At 36.4% G+C, this 15,941-nt stretch overlaps 1 protein-coding gene across 1 annotated transcript in view; it reads left to right on the plus strand.

The window, feature by feature from the left end:
• The window catches only part of TINAG (tubulointerstitial nephritis antigen), a 93,863-nt gene that overhangs the window by 18,309 nt on the left and 59,613 nt on the right, over window positions 1-15,941 (plus strand). The window contains exon 5 of the mRNA XM_060021349.1: window positions 15,023-15,146. Coding sequence (XP_059877332.1) covers window positions 15,023-15,146 — 124 coding nt within the window. The remainder of the gene's footprint in view (window positions 1-15,022; window positions 15,147-15,941) is intronic.

Genomic DNA, 15,941 nt, shown 5'->3' on the forward strand with positions numbered 1-15,941 from the left:
TCTTGGGTAGGAAAGATGAGCAATGAGTCATTCCGAGTTCCTGGGAAAGCTCTTCTCTAGCTGGTTCCCTGGCTACATTGCTTGACTTCAGTCACTAGTCACATAATGTGTCTGCTGAACGTACATTAGAAGAATATCAACAGGTCTTATACAAAGAGTTCCATGATTATATAAATATGAAAAAATCTGTTTAATCTGGATGAATAGTTCAATTCAAATGATTTTTTGTGGAGTGTGATTCATAATAATGAGGAATAGAAATATGCTGATCATGGGAGGTTAGAAAAAACTAACTTAAGGATTTGGGGAGCCTTTCCTGGATGGCAGTCCTATGTGAGGGCAGACAAAAGGAAACAAAAACTTACTGTTTTCTCTGGGTACAAGCAGACTGGATGAGAGGAAGTGAGAAAAAGGGAAAGAAAGAAGGCCAAGAGGGTCCTGCCTAGACCATGCAGCTTCTTGTTTTGTATGAAGATTCGCTTCACCCACTTTAAAATTATGTCTAGTGTCAGGTCAAAAATGCCAGCTGATCAATCTTTGCCTAACTTTTTCCTAAAAGCGTTTTCTTGAGATTGTTCAAAGCAATGCCTTGATTGGACAGCTCTGTTCCAAATTGTTGTACACTAAATATGTTAAGAATGATTAGACGATTCCCTGTCAGTCCATTGAGACTGTGTATTTGCTTGCATAGATTCACAACGGGACTGATGTAGCTCCCTACAGGAACTTTAAATTCTGCCACTTGAGCCTTTTTCTCCTTATGGTACAAAACAGGTGATTACACAGTTAAAATCTTATTTCAATATTTCTCAACATTTGTGCCATGGACCACCAATCCTGCAAGATTTGGAATAAAGGTGTCCCATCTGTGGTCAAATACACTTGTGAAATGGTGTATTGTATCTTTCTTCCGAAGAGGCACACTATTCATTAGTATATTGAGGACACTAAGAACTCTTCCTCCAATGACCTTTTTTCCACCCAGTGTTTCCTAAACTCATGACATCAGAGAACCTTTTCTTCTTTGTTTATAATGACCGTTAATACTTCCCAAGATTTAGATTCCACAGAACACACTTTAGGAGCTGCTAACATAAGCTAAAATATTGAAAGAAAAGTGCTGGAGAGAGCAGAAGTATATTCAGGGCTAAAACAGAACTTAATGTCTCAGAAAGAAAACAATTATTATGACTGTATGCAAAATTGGCATGGGCTGAGGTCCTTTGGAGCCAGCAGAAGCATCACAGTTGAAGTCTGTTAGTAGGCACATGTAGGCAGTGCGTTTAGTCACGTGGCCCCATTTCACATACCGAGATGGACATGAGCTCTGCATCCTGTGTGCTTGGCTCTTAGTCTGGCTGAAATGATGGTAGCAGTGGTACCCAGTTCACAGGGCTGTAAGAAGTCCATGAAATGATGAATAAGGAGTGTTTTAGCACACAGACTGTATAGTAGAGCATTAATGAAATGTTATTATATAATATACAAAGTGGTTCTTTCTCCCTTGGATTAAGCTTGGGAAACTAGCAAGTTTCTGAAACAGGTAAATTTTGTAAGAGCTAAATTACCCAGAACTTAATCATTTGGAGCATTTCCTTTCATAAAGAAAGGTGTAGCTCTGGGTTTATTGGCCCTGACAGAGATTATATATTTTTGATAACCTGGAAGTTCTTCTACTATGCTCCTAAATCAAATCAAATCAAATCATGTCAAATCAAATCTAATCAAAGCAACCGTTCTGTACGTGATTATTTTTCCAGGAATTTAAATTTGGGAGATAACTTCAAGAGGCTTCCCTGTGTTATATTATATTATAAATACTGCAAACATTTTGAATAAAACATACTATTTTCAAACAGAGATAGGGAAATTCAGAGTTCATTTTTCTACTTGGCTTACTTAAAAAATATGTTTTTAATAGTTTTGTTGTTCATTTCCCAGGGAGAACAATAAAGTTAACAAAGCTATCACAGATAAATATCGCATCTTAGGTGGAGCTACCAATATTTAGAAATTATTAAAACATTAAGAAGGCTGGTATAGAATTTAAAACCTGTAGCTTTACTATATTATACAGTATCGATTGATGTATGTAAAAATGTTCTAAATTTTTTTTTGTCAGCCTCATAGTTTACTAGTACATCTTTTCCCAGTCACCCAATACAGAAGATTTTAGTGTGTCTAAGTTGGCATTACCAACAAAGAAAAAATAACATCTTTTTCTATTGTTTTCTGGAAGTTAAAGTAAAATTGTATTTTATGTGTTATGTAATAACTTTTAAAACCACTGATTATTGAGACGAGAAAGGGAAATTTATTTCATCGTCTGGATACTTTATCATTATTTAGATAAGACATGGTATTTGATTGACTGGATCTATTTCTCTAGGAAGAATTTGTTTTTTCCTCTCTGAAATATATTTTAGTGATAGTAAGTACTGAGGGATGAAAGGTACCTTTGGAAAAAATCAGAGTGACTACTACCAGCTTTTGTTTTTACCTCTCATAGGTTATTGAAATTTTTTATTTGATTAGTTTTAATTTAATTATTTAATTAAAATTTAATTTAATTAACTAACCTACCTGAACAAACATCTACTTAATATCAATAATGTGTATCACCCATGTAAAGCATCTTGTAGAAACCAAAACACTAATTAGAAAAGTGAAAAACACAGTTCTATAGTTATATTCTTAATATATTATTGAACAAAAATGACTATTCTTTTCAATAAAATTGATGTTTAGCTCCATATGAACATGAGGCAAATGGCGTCAGGCTTTTATAATAATTTTATAGCATAGAGTAGGCGCCACTGATGCTGCAAAAGAGCATCACAGCCAGATGTTATGGTGGATTCTGTTTAAGTACATACTTCGCTCAGCTCATTTCAGAATCTCCTCTGCTCAGTGGGTAAAGAACCAGGGACAGAATGATTTGTCTCTGAATTAAGAGTCTTAAAATTCAAATAGCATTGAAGCATTTCCTCACGTCTCCTCCAGGCTCTCTCCTTTCTTTCTCTCCTTCTCCAAATAGAACCTCAAACCCTTCAGCAAACTTTAGGAAATACGCACTGGCCTCACTCCTTATCCAGCCGAACTTGTGGCAGAATGAATGTCTCATCTGTCAAATCAGTTTCCGAGTTGTCAAGTTTATTTTCTTTACTAAGGTCTGATGCATAACACTGTGATGTAATTGAGCATGACTTGACCAATGCCATGGGGCTGAATTGATCACTGCAGGACATATCTTCAAAAAGAAATGTGAAAATTCATTTTTTCCCTTCTCTGGGAACAAAAATTTGGGGCTGTTAAAAGGTAGATTCCTGAGGTGATTTGGTGTGTTGATATAAGGAGCCTGTGTGTTGATATCTGTTCACCAGTGCCGAATAGAAACGCAGAGACAGAGTTTTGGGTGAAGTAGAAAATAATAGCTTCATTGCTTTGTCAGGCAAAGGGGGCCACAGAGGGCTAATGCCCTCAAAACCGTGTGTCCCGCCCTGGAGGGGGTAGTGAGGAGTCTTACAGTGTTCAAGGAGCAGGGCGTGGTCAGTTTGTAGACATTCTTCTCATTGGTTGGTGGTGAGGTAATTGGGAGTCAGCATTATCAACCTTCCAGCTCCAACCGGTCTGCAGTCTAAGTGCTTGTGGGCAGCATACAGTTAACTTCTTCCACCTGGTAAGGGTTTCAGTATCTGCAAAACAGCTCAAAGGACATGGCTCAGAATATTGTCTCTAGTCCTTGAGAAAGAACTAAAGGTCCTTGACTTAGTTTAATGGTTAAAGTATTCTTATTTTGTCTTACTTGACTGTTTCCCTTTCTTTCTGCATTTTCTCACCTCTCTGATTAAATTTATTCTTTCACTAAAGTTTTTCTACAGACAAAAGGCAGGCAGAGAACATGGGTGTGGGTCTATTTTGGAAGGCCTCATATGGTCTGGCTTGGTTACATGGACTCCCCAAATTTGGGTCTATCTAGTCCATACTGTGGTTCTTGCCAAAGTGCATTCCATGAAACACTAGTCCTCTGATCCTCTTCACAATAAAACTGATGTGAAATCAAAGGAAAGTAAGTAAAATACCTTGCATTGGGTCATGCACATTAAAAATCACAAACATTATTTTCATTTCTTAGAGACTCTCAGCAGCACTTAGGTAGTTTATAAAAACTACTGCATTGAGGACAAAAATCTATTTAATTGTTAAAACCAGTTTCTCAGAACTGTTTGATTAATCAGCTCCTCTTTTTGCAATTATCTATTACAATTTCTCAGAACTAGTGTTCTAATGAAGTCGTTTTAGGAAATATCAGTTCATCAATCTCCAGAGGCACATTTTCTTCACTTTTTTACAACTCTAAAATTGGGAGGCTTCTTACATTTGATGATGTCCTGGGTTCAATGAAATATGGTATTGCCCTACCATAGCATCTTTTTTTTTTTCTTTTGGGAATTATTTCTTTTTTCTTTTTTAACATCTTTATTGGAATATAATTGCTTTACAATGGTGTGTTAGTTTCTGCTTTATAACAAAGTGAATCAGTTATACATATATGTATGTTCCCATACTCTTCCCTCTTGTGTCTCCCTCCCTCCCACCCTCCCTATCCAACCCCTCTAGGTGGTCACAAAGCACCGAGCTGATCTCCCTGTGCTATGTGGCTGCTTCCCACTAGCTATCTATTTTACGTTTGGTAGTGTATGTATGTCCATGACACTCTCTCACTTTGTCACAGCTTACCCTTCCACCTCCCCATATCCTCAAGTCCATTCTCTAGTAGGTCTGTGTCTTTATTCCTGTCTTACCCCTAGGCTCTTCATGACATTTTTTTTAAATTCTATATATATATATGTTAGCATATGGTATTTGTCTTTCTCCTTCTGACTTACGTCACTCTGTATGACAGAATCTAGGTCCATTCACCTCATTACAAATAGCTCAATTTCATTTCTTTTTATGGCTGAGTAATATTCCATCGTATATATGTGCCACATCTTCTTTATCCATTCATCCGATGATGGACACTTAGGTTGTTTTCATCTCCTGGCTATTGTAAATAGAGCTGCAATGAACATTTTGGTACATGACTCTTTTTGAATTATGGTTTTCTCAGGGTATATGCCCAGTAGTGGGATTGCTGGGTCATATGGTAGTTCTATTTGCAGTTTTTTAAGGAATCTCCCTACTGTTCTCCATAGTGGCTGTATCAATTCACAATCCCACCAGCAGTGCAAGAGTGGTCCCTTTTCTCCACACCCTCTCCAGCATTTATGGTTTCTAGATTTTATGATGATGCCATTCTGACTGATGTGAGATGATATCACATTGCAGTTTTGATATGCATTGCCCTAATGATTAATGATGTTGAGCATTCATTCATGTGTTTGTCGGCAGTCTGTATATCTTCTTTGGAGAAATGTCTATTTAGGTCTTCAGCCCATTTTTGGATTGGGTTGTTTGTTTTTTTGTTATTGAGCTGCATGAGCTGCTTGTAAATTTTGGAGATTAATCCTTTGTCAGTTGCTTCATTTGAAAATATTTTTTCCCATTCTGAGGGTTGTCTTTTGGATTTGTTTATGGTTTCCTTTGCTGTGCAAAAGCTTTGTAGTTTCATTAGGTCCCATTTGTTTATTTTTGTTTTTATTTCCATTTCTCTAGGAGGTGGGTCAAAAAGGATCTTGCTGTGATTTATGTCATAGAGTGTTCTGCCTATGTTTTTCTCTAAGAGTTTGATAGTTTCTGGCCTTACATTTAGGTCTTTAATCCATTTTGAGCTTATTTTTGTGTATGGTGTTAGGGAGTGATCTAATCTCATATTTTTTCATGTACCTGTCCAGTTTTCCCAGCACCACTTATTGAAGAGGCTGTCCTTTGTCCACTGTACATTCCTGCCTCCTTTATCAAAGACAAGGTGACCATATGTGTGTGGGTTTATCTCTGGGCTTTCTATCCTGTTCCATTGATCTATATTTCTGTTTTTGTACCAGTACCATACTGTCTTGATTACTGTAGCTTTGCAGTATAGTCTGAAGTCAGGAAGCCTGATTCTTCCAGCTACTTTTTCCTTCTCAAGATTGCTTTGGCTATTCGGGGTCTTTTGTGTTTCCATATAAATTGTGAAAGTTTTTGTTCTAGTTCTGTGAAAAATGCCAGTGATAGTTTGATAGGGATTGCATTGAATCTGTAGATTGCTTTGGGTAGTAGAGTCATTTTCACAATGTTGATTCTTCCAATCCAAGAACATGGTATATCTCTCCATCTATTTGTATCATCTTTAATTTCTTTCATCAGTGTCTTATAATTTTCTGCATACAGGTCTTTTGTCTCCTTAGGTAGGTTTATTCCTAGATATTTTATTCTTTTTGTTGCAATGGTAAATGGGAGTGTTTTCTTGATTTCACTTTCAGATTTTTCATCATTCGTATATAGGAATGCCAGAGATTTCTGTGCATTAATTTTGTATCCTGCTACTTTACCAAATTCATTGATTAGCTCTAGTACTTTTCTGGTAGCATCTTTAGGATTCTCTATGTATAGGATCATGTCATCTGCAAATAGTGACAGCTTTACTTCTTATTTTCCGATTTGGATTCATTTATTTTCTTTTCTCCTCTGATTGCTGTCGCTAAAACTTCCAAAATTATGTTGAATAAGAATGGTGAGAGTGGGCAACCTTATCTTCTTCCTGATCTTAGTGGAAATGCTTTCAGTTTTTCACCATTGAGGATGATGTTGGCTGTGGGTTTGTCATATATGGCCTTTAATATGTTGAGGAAAGTTCCCACTATGCCTACTTCCTGGAGGGTTTTTTATCATAAATGGGCATTGAATTTTGTCAAAAGCTTTCTTTGCACCTATTGAGATGACCATATGGTTTTTCTCCTTCAATTAGTTAATACGGTGTATCATATTGATTGATTTGCATATATTGAAGAATCCTTCCATTCCTGGGATAAACCCCACTTGATCATAGTGTATGATTCTTTTAATGTGCTGTTGGATTCTGTTTGCTAGTATTTTGTTGAGGATTTTTGCAACTATGTTCATCAGTGATATTGGCCTGTAGTTTTCTTTCTTTGTGACATCTTTGTCTGGTTTTGATATCAGAGTGATGGTGGCCTTGTAGAATGAGTTTGGGTGTGTTCCTCCTTCTGCTATATTTTGGAAGAGTTTGAGAAAGATAGGTGTTAGCTCTTCTCTAAATGTTTGGTAGAATTCGCCTGTGAAGCCATCTGGGCCTGGACTTTTGTTTGTTGGAAGATTTTTAATCACAGTTTCAATTTTGGTGCTTGTGATTGGTCTGTTCATATTTTCTATTTCTTCCTGATTCAGTCTTGGCAGGTTGTGAATTTCTAAGAATTTGTCCATTTCTTCCAGGTTGTCCATTTTATTGGCATAGGGTTGCTTGTATTAATCTCTCATGATCCTTTGTATTTCTGCAGTGTCAGTTGTTACTTCTCCGTTTTCATTTATAATTCTATTGATTTGAGTCTTCTCCCTTTTTTTCTTGATGAGTCTAGCTAATGGTTTATCAATTTTGTTTATCTTCTCAAAGGCAGCTTTTAGTTTTATTGATCTTTGCTATCATTTCCTTCATTTCTTTTTCATTTGTTTCTGAGCTGATTTTTATGATTTATTTCCTTCTGCTAACTTTGGGGTTTTTTTTGTTCTTCTTTCTCTAATTGCTTTAGGTGTAAGGTTAGGTTGTTTATTCGAGATGTTTCCTGTTTCATAAGGTAGGACTGTATTGGTATAAGCTTCCCTCTAAGAACTGCTTTTGCTGCATCCCATGGGTTTGGGTCATCGTGTCTCCATTGTCATTTGTTTCTAAGTATTTTTTGATTTACTCTTTGATTTCTTCAGTGATCACTTTGTTATTAAGTAGTGTATGGTTTAGCCTCCATGTGTTTGTATTTTTTACAGATCTTTTCCTGTAATTGATATCTAGTCTCATAACATTGTGGTTGGAAAGGATACTTGATACGATTTCAATTTTCTTAAATTTACCAAGGCTTGATTTGTGACCCAAGATATGATCTATCCTGGAGAATGCTCCATGAGTACTTGAGAATAAAGTGTATTCTGCTGTTTTGGGATGGAATGTCCTATAAATATCAATTAAGTCCATCTTGTTTAATGTATCATTTAAAGCTTGTGTTTCCTTATTTATTTTCATTTTGGATGATCTGTCCATGGGTGAAAGTGGGGTGTTAAAGTCCCCTACTATGAATGTGTTACTGTCGATTTCCTCTTTTATGGCTGTTAGTATTTGTCTTATGTATTGAGGTGCTCCTATGTTGGGTGCATAAATATTTACAATCGTTATATATTCTTCTTGGATCGATCCCTTGATCATTATGTGGTGTCCTTCTTTGTCTCTTCTAATAGCCTTTATTTTAAAGTCTATTTTGTCTGATATGAGAATTGCTACTCCAGCTTTCTTTTGGTTTCCATTTGCATGGAATATCTTTTTCCATCCCTTCACTTTCAGTCTGTATGTGTCTCTAGGTCTGAAGTGGGTCTCTTGTAGACAGCGTATATATGGGTCTTTTTTTTGTATCCATTCAGCCAATCTGTGACTTTTGGTGGGAGCATTTAATCCATTTACATTTAAGGTAATTATTGATATGTATGTTCCTATTCCCATTTTCTTAATTGTTTTGTGTTTGTTATTGTAGGTCTTTTCCTTCTCTTGTGTTTCTTGCCTAGAGAAGATCCTTTAGCATTTTTTGTAAAGGTGGTTTAGTGGTGCTGAACTCTCTTAGCTTTTGCTTGTCTGTAAAGGTTTTAATTTCTCCGTCAAATCTGAAAGAGATCCTTGCTGGGTAGAGTAAACTTGCTTGTAGGTTTTTCTCCTTAATCACTTTAAATATGTCCTGCCAGTCCCTCTGGCTTGCAGAGTTTCTGCTGAAAGGTCAGCTGTTAACCTTATGGGGATTCCCTTGTTTGTTATTTGTTGTTTTCCCCTTGCTGCTTTTAATATGTTTTCTTTGAATTTAATTTTTGACAGTTGGGTTAATTTGTGTCTTGGCATGTTTCTCCTTGGATTCATCCTGTATGGGACTCTCTCTGCTTCCTGGACTTGATTAACTATTTCGTTTCCCATATTAGGGAAGTTTTCAACTATAATCTCTTCAAATATTTTCTCAGTCCCTTTCTTTTTCTCTTCTTCTTCTGGAACCCTTATAATTTGAATGTTGGTGCGTTTAATATTGTCCCAGAGGTCTCTGAGACTGTCCTCAGTTCTTTTCATTCTTTTTTCCTTATTCTTCTCTGCAGTAGTTATTTCCACTATTCTATCTTCCAGGTCACTTATCCGTTCTTCTGCCTCAGTTATTCTGCTATTGATCTCTTCTAGAGTATTTTTAATTTCATTTATTGTGTTTTTCATCATTGCTTTTTTCATCTTTAGTTCTTCTAGGTCCTTGTTAAAGGTTTCTCGCATTTTCTCTATTCTGTTTCCAAGATTTTGGATCGTCTTTACTATCATTATTCTGAATTATTTTTCAGGTAGACTGCCTATTTCCTCTTCATTTGTTAGGTCTGGTGGGTTTTTATCTTGCTCCTTCATCTGCTGTGTGTTTTTCTGTCTTCTCATTTTGCTTATCTTACTGTGTCTTGGGTTTCCTTTTTGCAGGCTGCAGGTTTGTAGTTCCCATTGTTTTTGGTGTCTGTCCCCAGTGGCTAAAGTTGGTTCAGTGGGTTGTGTAGGCTTCCTTGTGGAGGGGGCTAGTGCCTGTGTTCTGGTGGATGAGGCTGGATCTTGTCTTTCTGGTAGGCAGGTCCATGTCTGGTGGTGTGCTTTGAGGTGTCTGTGGACTTATTATGATTTTAGGCAGCCTCTCTGCTAATGGGTGGGGTTGTGTTCCTGTCTTGCTAGTTGTTTGGCATAGGGTGTCCAGCACTGTAGCTTGCTGGTTGTTGAGTGAAGCTGGGTGTTGGTGTTGAGATGGAGATCTCTGGGTGATTTTTGCCATTTGATATTATGTGGAGCTGGGAGGTCTCTTGTGGACCAGTGTCCTGAAGTTGGCTCTCCCACCTCAGAGGCAAAGCACTGACTCCTGGCTGCAGCACCAAGAGCCTTTCATCCACATGGCTCAGAATAAAAGGGAGAAAAAGTAGAAAGAAAGAAAGAAAGAAAGAGGATAAAAGAAAATAAAGTAAGGTAAAATAAAATAAAGTTATTAAAATGAAAAAATAATTAGTCAGAAAGAAATTTTTTTAAAAAGTAGAAGACAAAACAAAACAAAACAAAAAATGGACAGATAGAACCCTAGGACAAATGGTGAAAGAAAAGCTATACAGACAAAATCTCACCCAGAAGCATACACATACACACTCACAAAAAGAGGAAAAGGGGAAAAGATAATAAATCTTGCTCTTAAAGTCCACCTTCTCAATTTGGGGTGATTCATTGTCTATTCATGTATTCCACAGATGCAGGGTACATCAAGCCCCGCCTCTGCGTGTAGGTCGCCAGAGGGCGTCTGTTCTTCTCAGACAGGATGGGGTTAAAGGAGACGCTCACTCAGGCCGGGGGAGGGAGGGGTACAGAAGGCAGGGCGAGCGTGCAGCTTCAAAGGCCTGGCAATCTCTCTGCTTTGCCCTCCGTACCCCTGTGGCTGTGCTCTCCTCCACAGCTCCAAAGCTCCACCCCTCCGCTATCCGCAGTCCCCGCCCATGAAGGGGCTTCTAGTGTGTGGAAACCTTTCCTCCTTGAAGGCTCCCTCCCACTGGTGCAGGTCCCATCCTTATTCTTTTGTCTCTGTTTATTCTTTTCTCTTTTGCCCTACCCAGGTACGTGGGGAGTTTCTTACCTTTTGGGAGGTCTGAGGTCTTCTGCCAGCGTTCAGTAGGTGTTCTGTAGGAATTGTTCCACGTGTAGATGTATTTCTGATGTATTTGTGGGGAGGAAGGTGATCTCTACGTCTTACTCTTCCACCATCTTCCCCCTCTCTCCTGCCATAGCATCTTTAATGTCAGTTCTGCGTGCTGTTTTAGCTTTGATTGGGCTCATCAGAGAGTGACAAAAGTCCAAAATGATAGTGACTTAAATAGAAATTGATTTCTTACCAACAAAACTGGAGGTGGATCGTAGAATTGCACTCCTTGGTGTTGGATACCCAGGCTTCTTCCTCCTTGTTCTATTTTCCAGAGCCTTTATATCCGAGGTCATATAATGGTTCAAGAAGCTGCTGCATGTCCATCTATATCCAAATTCCTGCCAACAGGAAAATTTTTAAAAAGATCAATAAAAAGGAGTAAAATCAAGTGCCAAACGTCTCTTAAGGAAGAGTTCTCAGAAGCTGCCAGTGACACTTGTGCTTACACTCCATGGGCCAGAATTTAGTAATGTGGCCACACCTGGGATCCAAGGGGGACCAGGAAATATAGTCATTTTTCTGAGCTTGCAGGTACTGAGCTAAAATTATCACTACGAATAAAAGGAAAGCCTATTCAAACAAGGAGCCCTGGAGAACTGGCACCACCAGCCATAGCGTGGTCACTGATTATTTATACGTACAAGAAATTAGATTGTTAAAAAAAAACAGTAACTAGCAAATTATCAAAGCATAACTCTTTCAGAGTTAAGACATCAAGGCAAATATTGAAGATGAAAAATTCATTTTGCCATCAACAATGAAAAAGTTAGCCTTTCCCCTGCCAATATCAAGTACCTTAGAAGACATTTCTTAGTACGCATGGCCACTGACCTTGGATTGTGAAGGTCAGAAGAGAATGATGTTCTCTGTTGCCTTCTTCTGATTCTCAGGTCACTCATTATCCAAGTTTAAGTGGAAGTAAATGCAACTAGGGATGAAGGGAGTGATTCACTGAGTGGATATTGTGTAGATATGGGCTTTCTTTTCTTTTTTTTTTTTTTTTTTTTTTTTGTAGTATGCGGGCCTCTCACTATTGTGGCCTCTCCCGTTGCAGAGCACAGGCTCCAGACGCGCAGGCTCAGTGGCCATGACTCACGGGCCTAGAGGCTCCGCGGCATGTGGGATCTTCCCAGGCCCGGGCACAAACCCATGTCCCCTGCATTGGCAGGTGGACTCTCAACCACTGCGCCACCAGGGAAGCCCCTATATGGGCTTTTAATAAGAATGTCCTGAATGTCCAGAATTTGATTGGTTTGTTCTCAAGCTGTTCTGTGACTAGGTTTCCATTACTTTTAGAGATTTTGATTCGATTAAAATGCACGAATTATTGTAAAAAATTCTCCAGTGTTCACCACTGAATTTAATTCTTACATTTGTTCACAGTATATTTAATATTTAAATTGAAATATTAAAGCAGGGAGACTATTCAAGTTTGACTAATATTAATTTTGAAATAGAATTAGATTATGACTCAAAATTTTCAACATTATAATGGAAATAATTAAAAATGCCCATATGTAATAGTGTAAAACTTTTTAAAATTAAATTTCTATCTTAAACCACTATCACTTTGGAATTTTTGTCTCTGTCAGCTGACTCGCTTGACTTTTTTGCTTTATGAAGCTATCCTTTGACCAAAAAAAAAAAAAAAAAAAAATCATTTATTGAAGCCAGACTTCTATTACCAATTCCTAAAAGCTGTTATTCTGTGGTGTTTACTTTTATTTATAAGCCCTTAAAAACACTCTTACTTTATAGGGGAATGAAATAATTATGGAGTAATGAGATGTAAAATTTGCCATGAGTTTATTATATCAGATCATCTGGTATCATAAGGTAAATAAAATTGTAAGGTAATATGTGCTTACTGGGCCTCAAATCCTATGGGTTTATTTTTAGGAAACACAATATTAATTAATTGGTAAAAATCATGACAGAGCCAACAGGTGAGCTTCATGAATTGACCTGGTTTAGTGGGTTGGTAAATATGTTTTTAATGAATATGGCATTTTTCCTGTTGTTTTCTGTTGCCTTATCTTATGGAGAAGGATTATCCTTTCATAGATTTTTATTTTTAAACAATAAATCATAAGAAAATAAGTGCATGCTGTCATTATAATTTAATTTAATGTGCCTTTGGGAGGAAAATGGTATTTTAAAGTGATGAAATCTACCAGCTAGATATGTATCTCCTCATTATTATCAGATATTTATGGAATACCTCCATGTGCAAAGTTCTCTGGTCAACTTTGGAATGGAGACATCAGATTCTGAATAGCCTAATCCTGATGAGATCTGTCTGAAGTCATAGTTATATCTTTACTGTTTCCACAGAGCAGAACGGAAATATCCTAGTTCTGCTATTAAATTAGAATTATAAAGTGATAAATTAAAATAACAGGGACACTCTAGCTATTTTTCTGGAACATGAGGCAACTTAATACTATAAATTCCTAAAAGCACACTGATTAGCCAATAATAATACAATTGGAAAATATCAGTAATGTATAGGGTACGTGTATCTCTGTCCCAGGTAGAAAGGCTCTTTTGGAGAATTAGTCTATGTTCCTGGAACTATCTACTCAGAGCAGTAAATTTATTCTGCTCCAATTCTATGGCCAATCTGATGGCACAGGAATCTAAAATCACCTGAATTTCTAGGATTTCTATGATACTGTTCTTTAAGTTATCATGTAGATACCCTACCATGATCTGCTTAAAGATCTGGCACTTTTCTTCTATCACCTAAATAGCAGTGTTTTTAGTAATGAAACTCAGGATTTAATCACTTTCTTATCAGATGATAATAGTTTTTTTGAGTCAAAACTGAACTCTTTCATTGAAATTCGAATTTATAAATATTTTGGATGGATATCTTTTCAAGCAGAAGTGTACATTTAAAATTTTCCTTTATTCTCTTAAGTTGTTTTATACTTGTCAGAAGTAATTTTGCAGGGCAAGATATTGGATCAGTAGCCTGACTTGTTCAATGAACAATCATAAAAATTTTCAGTAGACATTTTACTTCTGTTGCAAAGTATCCATTTATTTCTGATAAGGTGGCTAAATGATAAATGAAACACAGTGTTAAGAAATCTAATATCTGGGTCTCATCTCAGGGGTATTTCTTATTTAAGTGAGAGGACTTAGTATGTCATTTAACTCTTAGAGGTTTGTTTCCTCATTTGTAAAATAGAGTAAATAATATTTTCCCTGATTATATCACATAAAGCTATTGAGAAAATAAAACACTTTAAAAACGTTAAAGCGCTCTCAAAAATTATGTGTGTGTGTGAATGTATGTGTATGCATAAGTGATAGAAAATTAATAAACACATCCTTATTTTGTTGGAATACTGATTATTTATGGAAGTGAAACTTATTACTCTTTAGGAGTTTGAAAGAAAAAAACCAGGTTATAGGGCTTTAGACTTTCTTTGAGTGACATGAACAGAGCAAGGTCCATAGGTTTAATTTGCCTTCTTGGAAAGAGAGAAGCTGAAACCGTCAGGACCTAACATAGACTCTGAAGACATCTTGGCATTCATTGTATGTTTGACATTACATGATTTCTGAAGTTCTTTTTATTCTTCAAGGATTTTATAGCTATCCATCAATTTATCCCAGTTTTGTTTCCCAATAGCTGGTACAAAATTTGTGTTTCTTGGGGCTCCAAGTGAGTTAATGCATATTTGTCACAAATGCATTGTTTCCAAATTAATTTCACATCCGAAGTGCACACACTCTCCAATGTAGGAGGGATATAAAAGTAAACATTGTTTATGAGGCCAAATTTAAATAACATCATGTGGTCTTCCACAGGGATGACCAAAACTCTGATTCAAGATGACAGAAACAATGGCCGAAATTATTGCACCATATGGTACCACATTCTATGTTTGTTCTTACGATTTTTTACTATATATATTATGATTCCCCACACTGAATTGTCATTTTTAAACATAGAGTGAAATAGATATCTTACACAAATAACTCTTTTCAGGGATGCCATTCAGAAAATTGAATGTACAAAATAAAAAACAGTGACAAACATTTTAAAAGGGCATGGTGTTTTCTCATAATGGTTTTTGGAATATATTTGAAAAACACTGACACCTCTGCTTCTACTTCTTCTTTAGGCTTCTTTACCTGAAACAACTGATCTTCCGGAATTCTTTATTGCTTCTTACAAATGGCCTGGATGGACCCATGGCCCATTGGATCAAAAAAATTGTGCTGCATCCTGGGCTTTTTCTACTGCAAGTAATAAAATCATTTTAATTACTTCCTTATAAATCTCCCTTTGACTCTAGATCTTGGCATAGTAATTAAAAGGGTTTTTAATTTAGAACAGTTAAATATTAACATTTGGTCAATTTAAAATCTTACTCTGGCCAGAGAAAGCAGCCTGAAAATGATATAAAAATATGTTTTTACTCTGAAAATTGGTGTTTATTTTTAGCATCTAATTTTAAATAGAGAGTAGATCAAAAGAGCAGCAAAGAAGTTACCAAAATTTATTTGTTGTTTGAGAGTTAAGGCCAAATAATAAGAGTATAAAGTTCCTCTTTACCTATAGTACCATCTGTAATCCTAATATGTATATCACACAGACATATAATTCTTATGTTCTTTTTTCTTGGTAAGATCTGCAAGAATATACTTAATTATTAAACTAGTAGATTTGATGTAAAGTAAGAATTCAGAACTAATAATAATGGATTAAATGGGTTTTATCTCATTTTAGATAAAAGCAAATGTGTAGATTCTGACTCTAAAGTGATATAATTGATCTTCTAATAAGAGTAGTTTCCAAATTAGGGTTGCTCTTGCTTCCACTGTGTGAGGAATACATACCTCTGTTGCAGCAACTTTCATATATTTTCACAAGTCCAGTAAATCGATATTCAGGTTAATCCCAAGATTTGGTCTCCAAATTATCCTCAAAAGCGTGTTGGTTGTATTACAGCCAACACATATTAAGACTAATATGACATTGATTGTCTACTATCAAAGATCAGTTTCATAAAACTGTGGTCTAGGCTTAAAAATAATTCC

This window comes from Delphinus delphis, chromosome 10 (assembly GCF_949987515.2).
Source record: "Delphinus delphis chromosome 10, mDelDel1.2, whole genome shotgun sequence".
Lineage (NCBI taxonomy): Eukaryota > Metazoa > Chordata > Mammalia > Artiodactyla > Delphinidae > Delphinus > Delphinus delphis.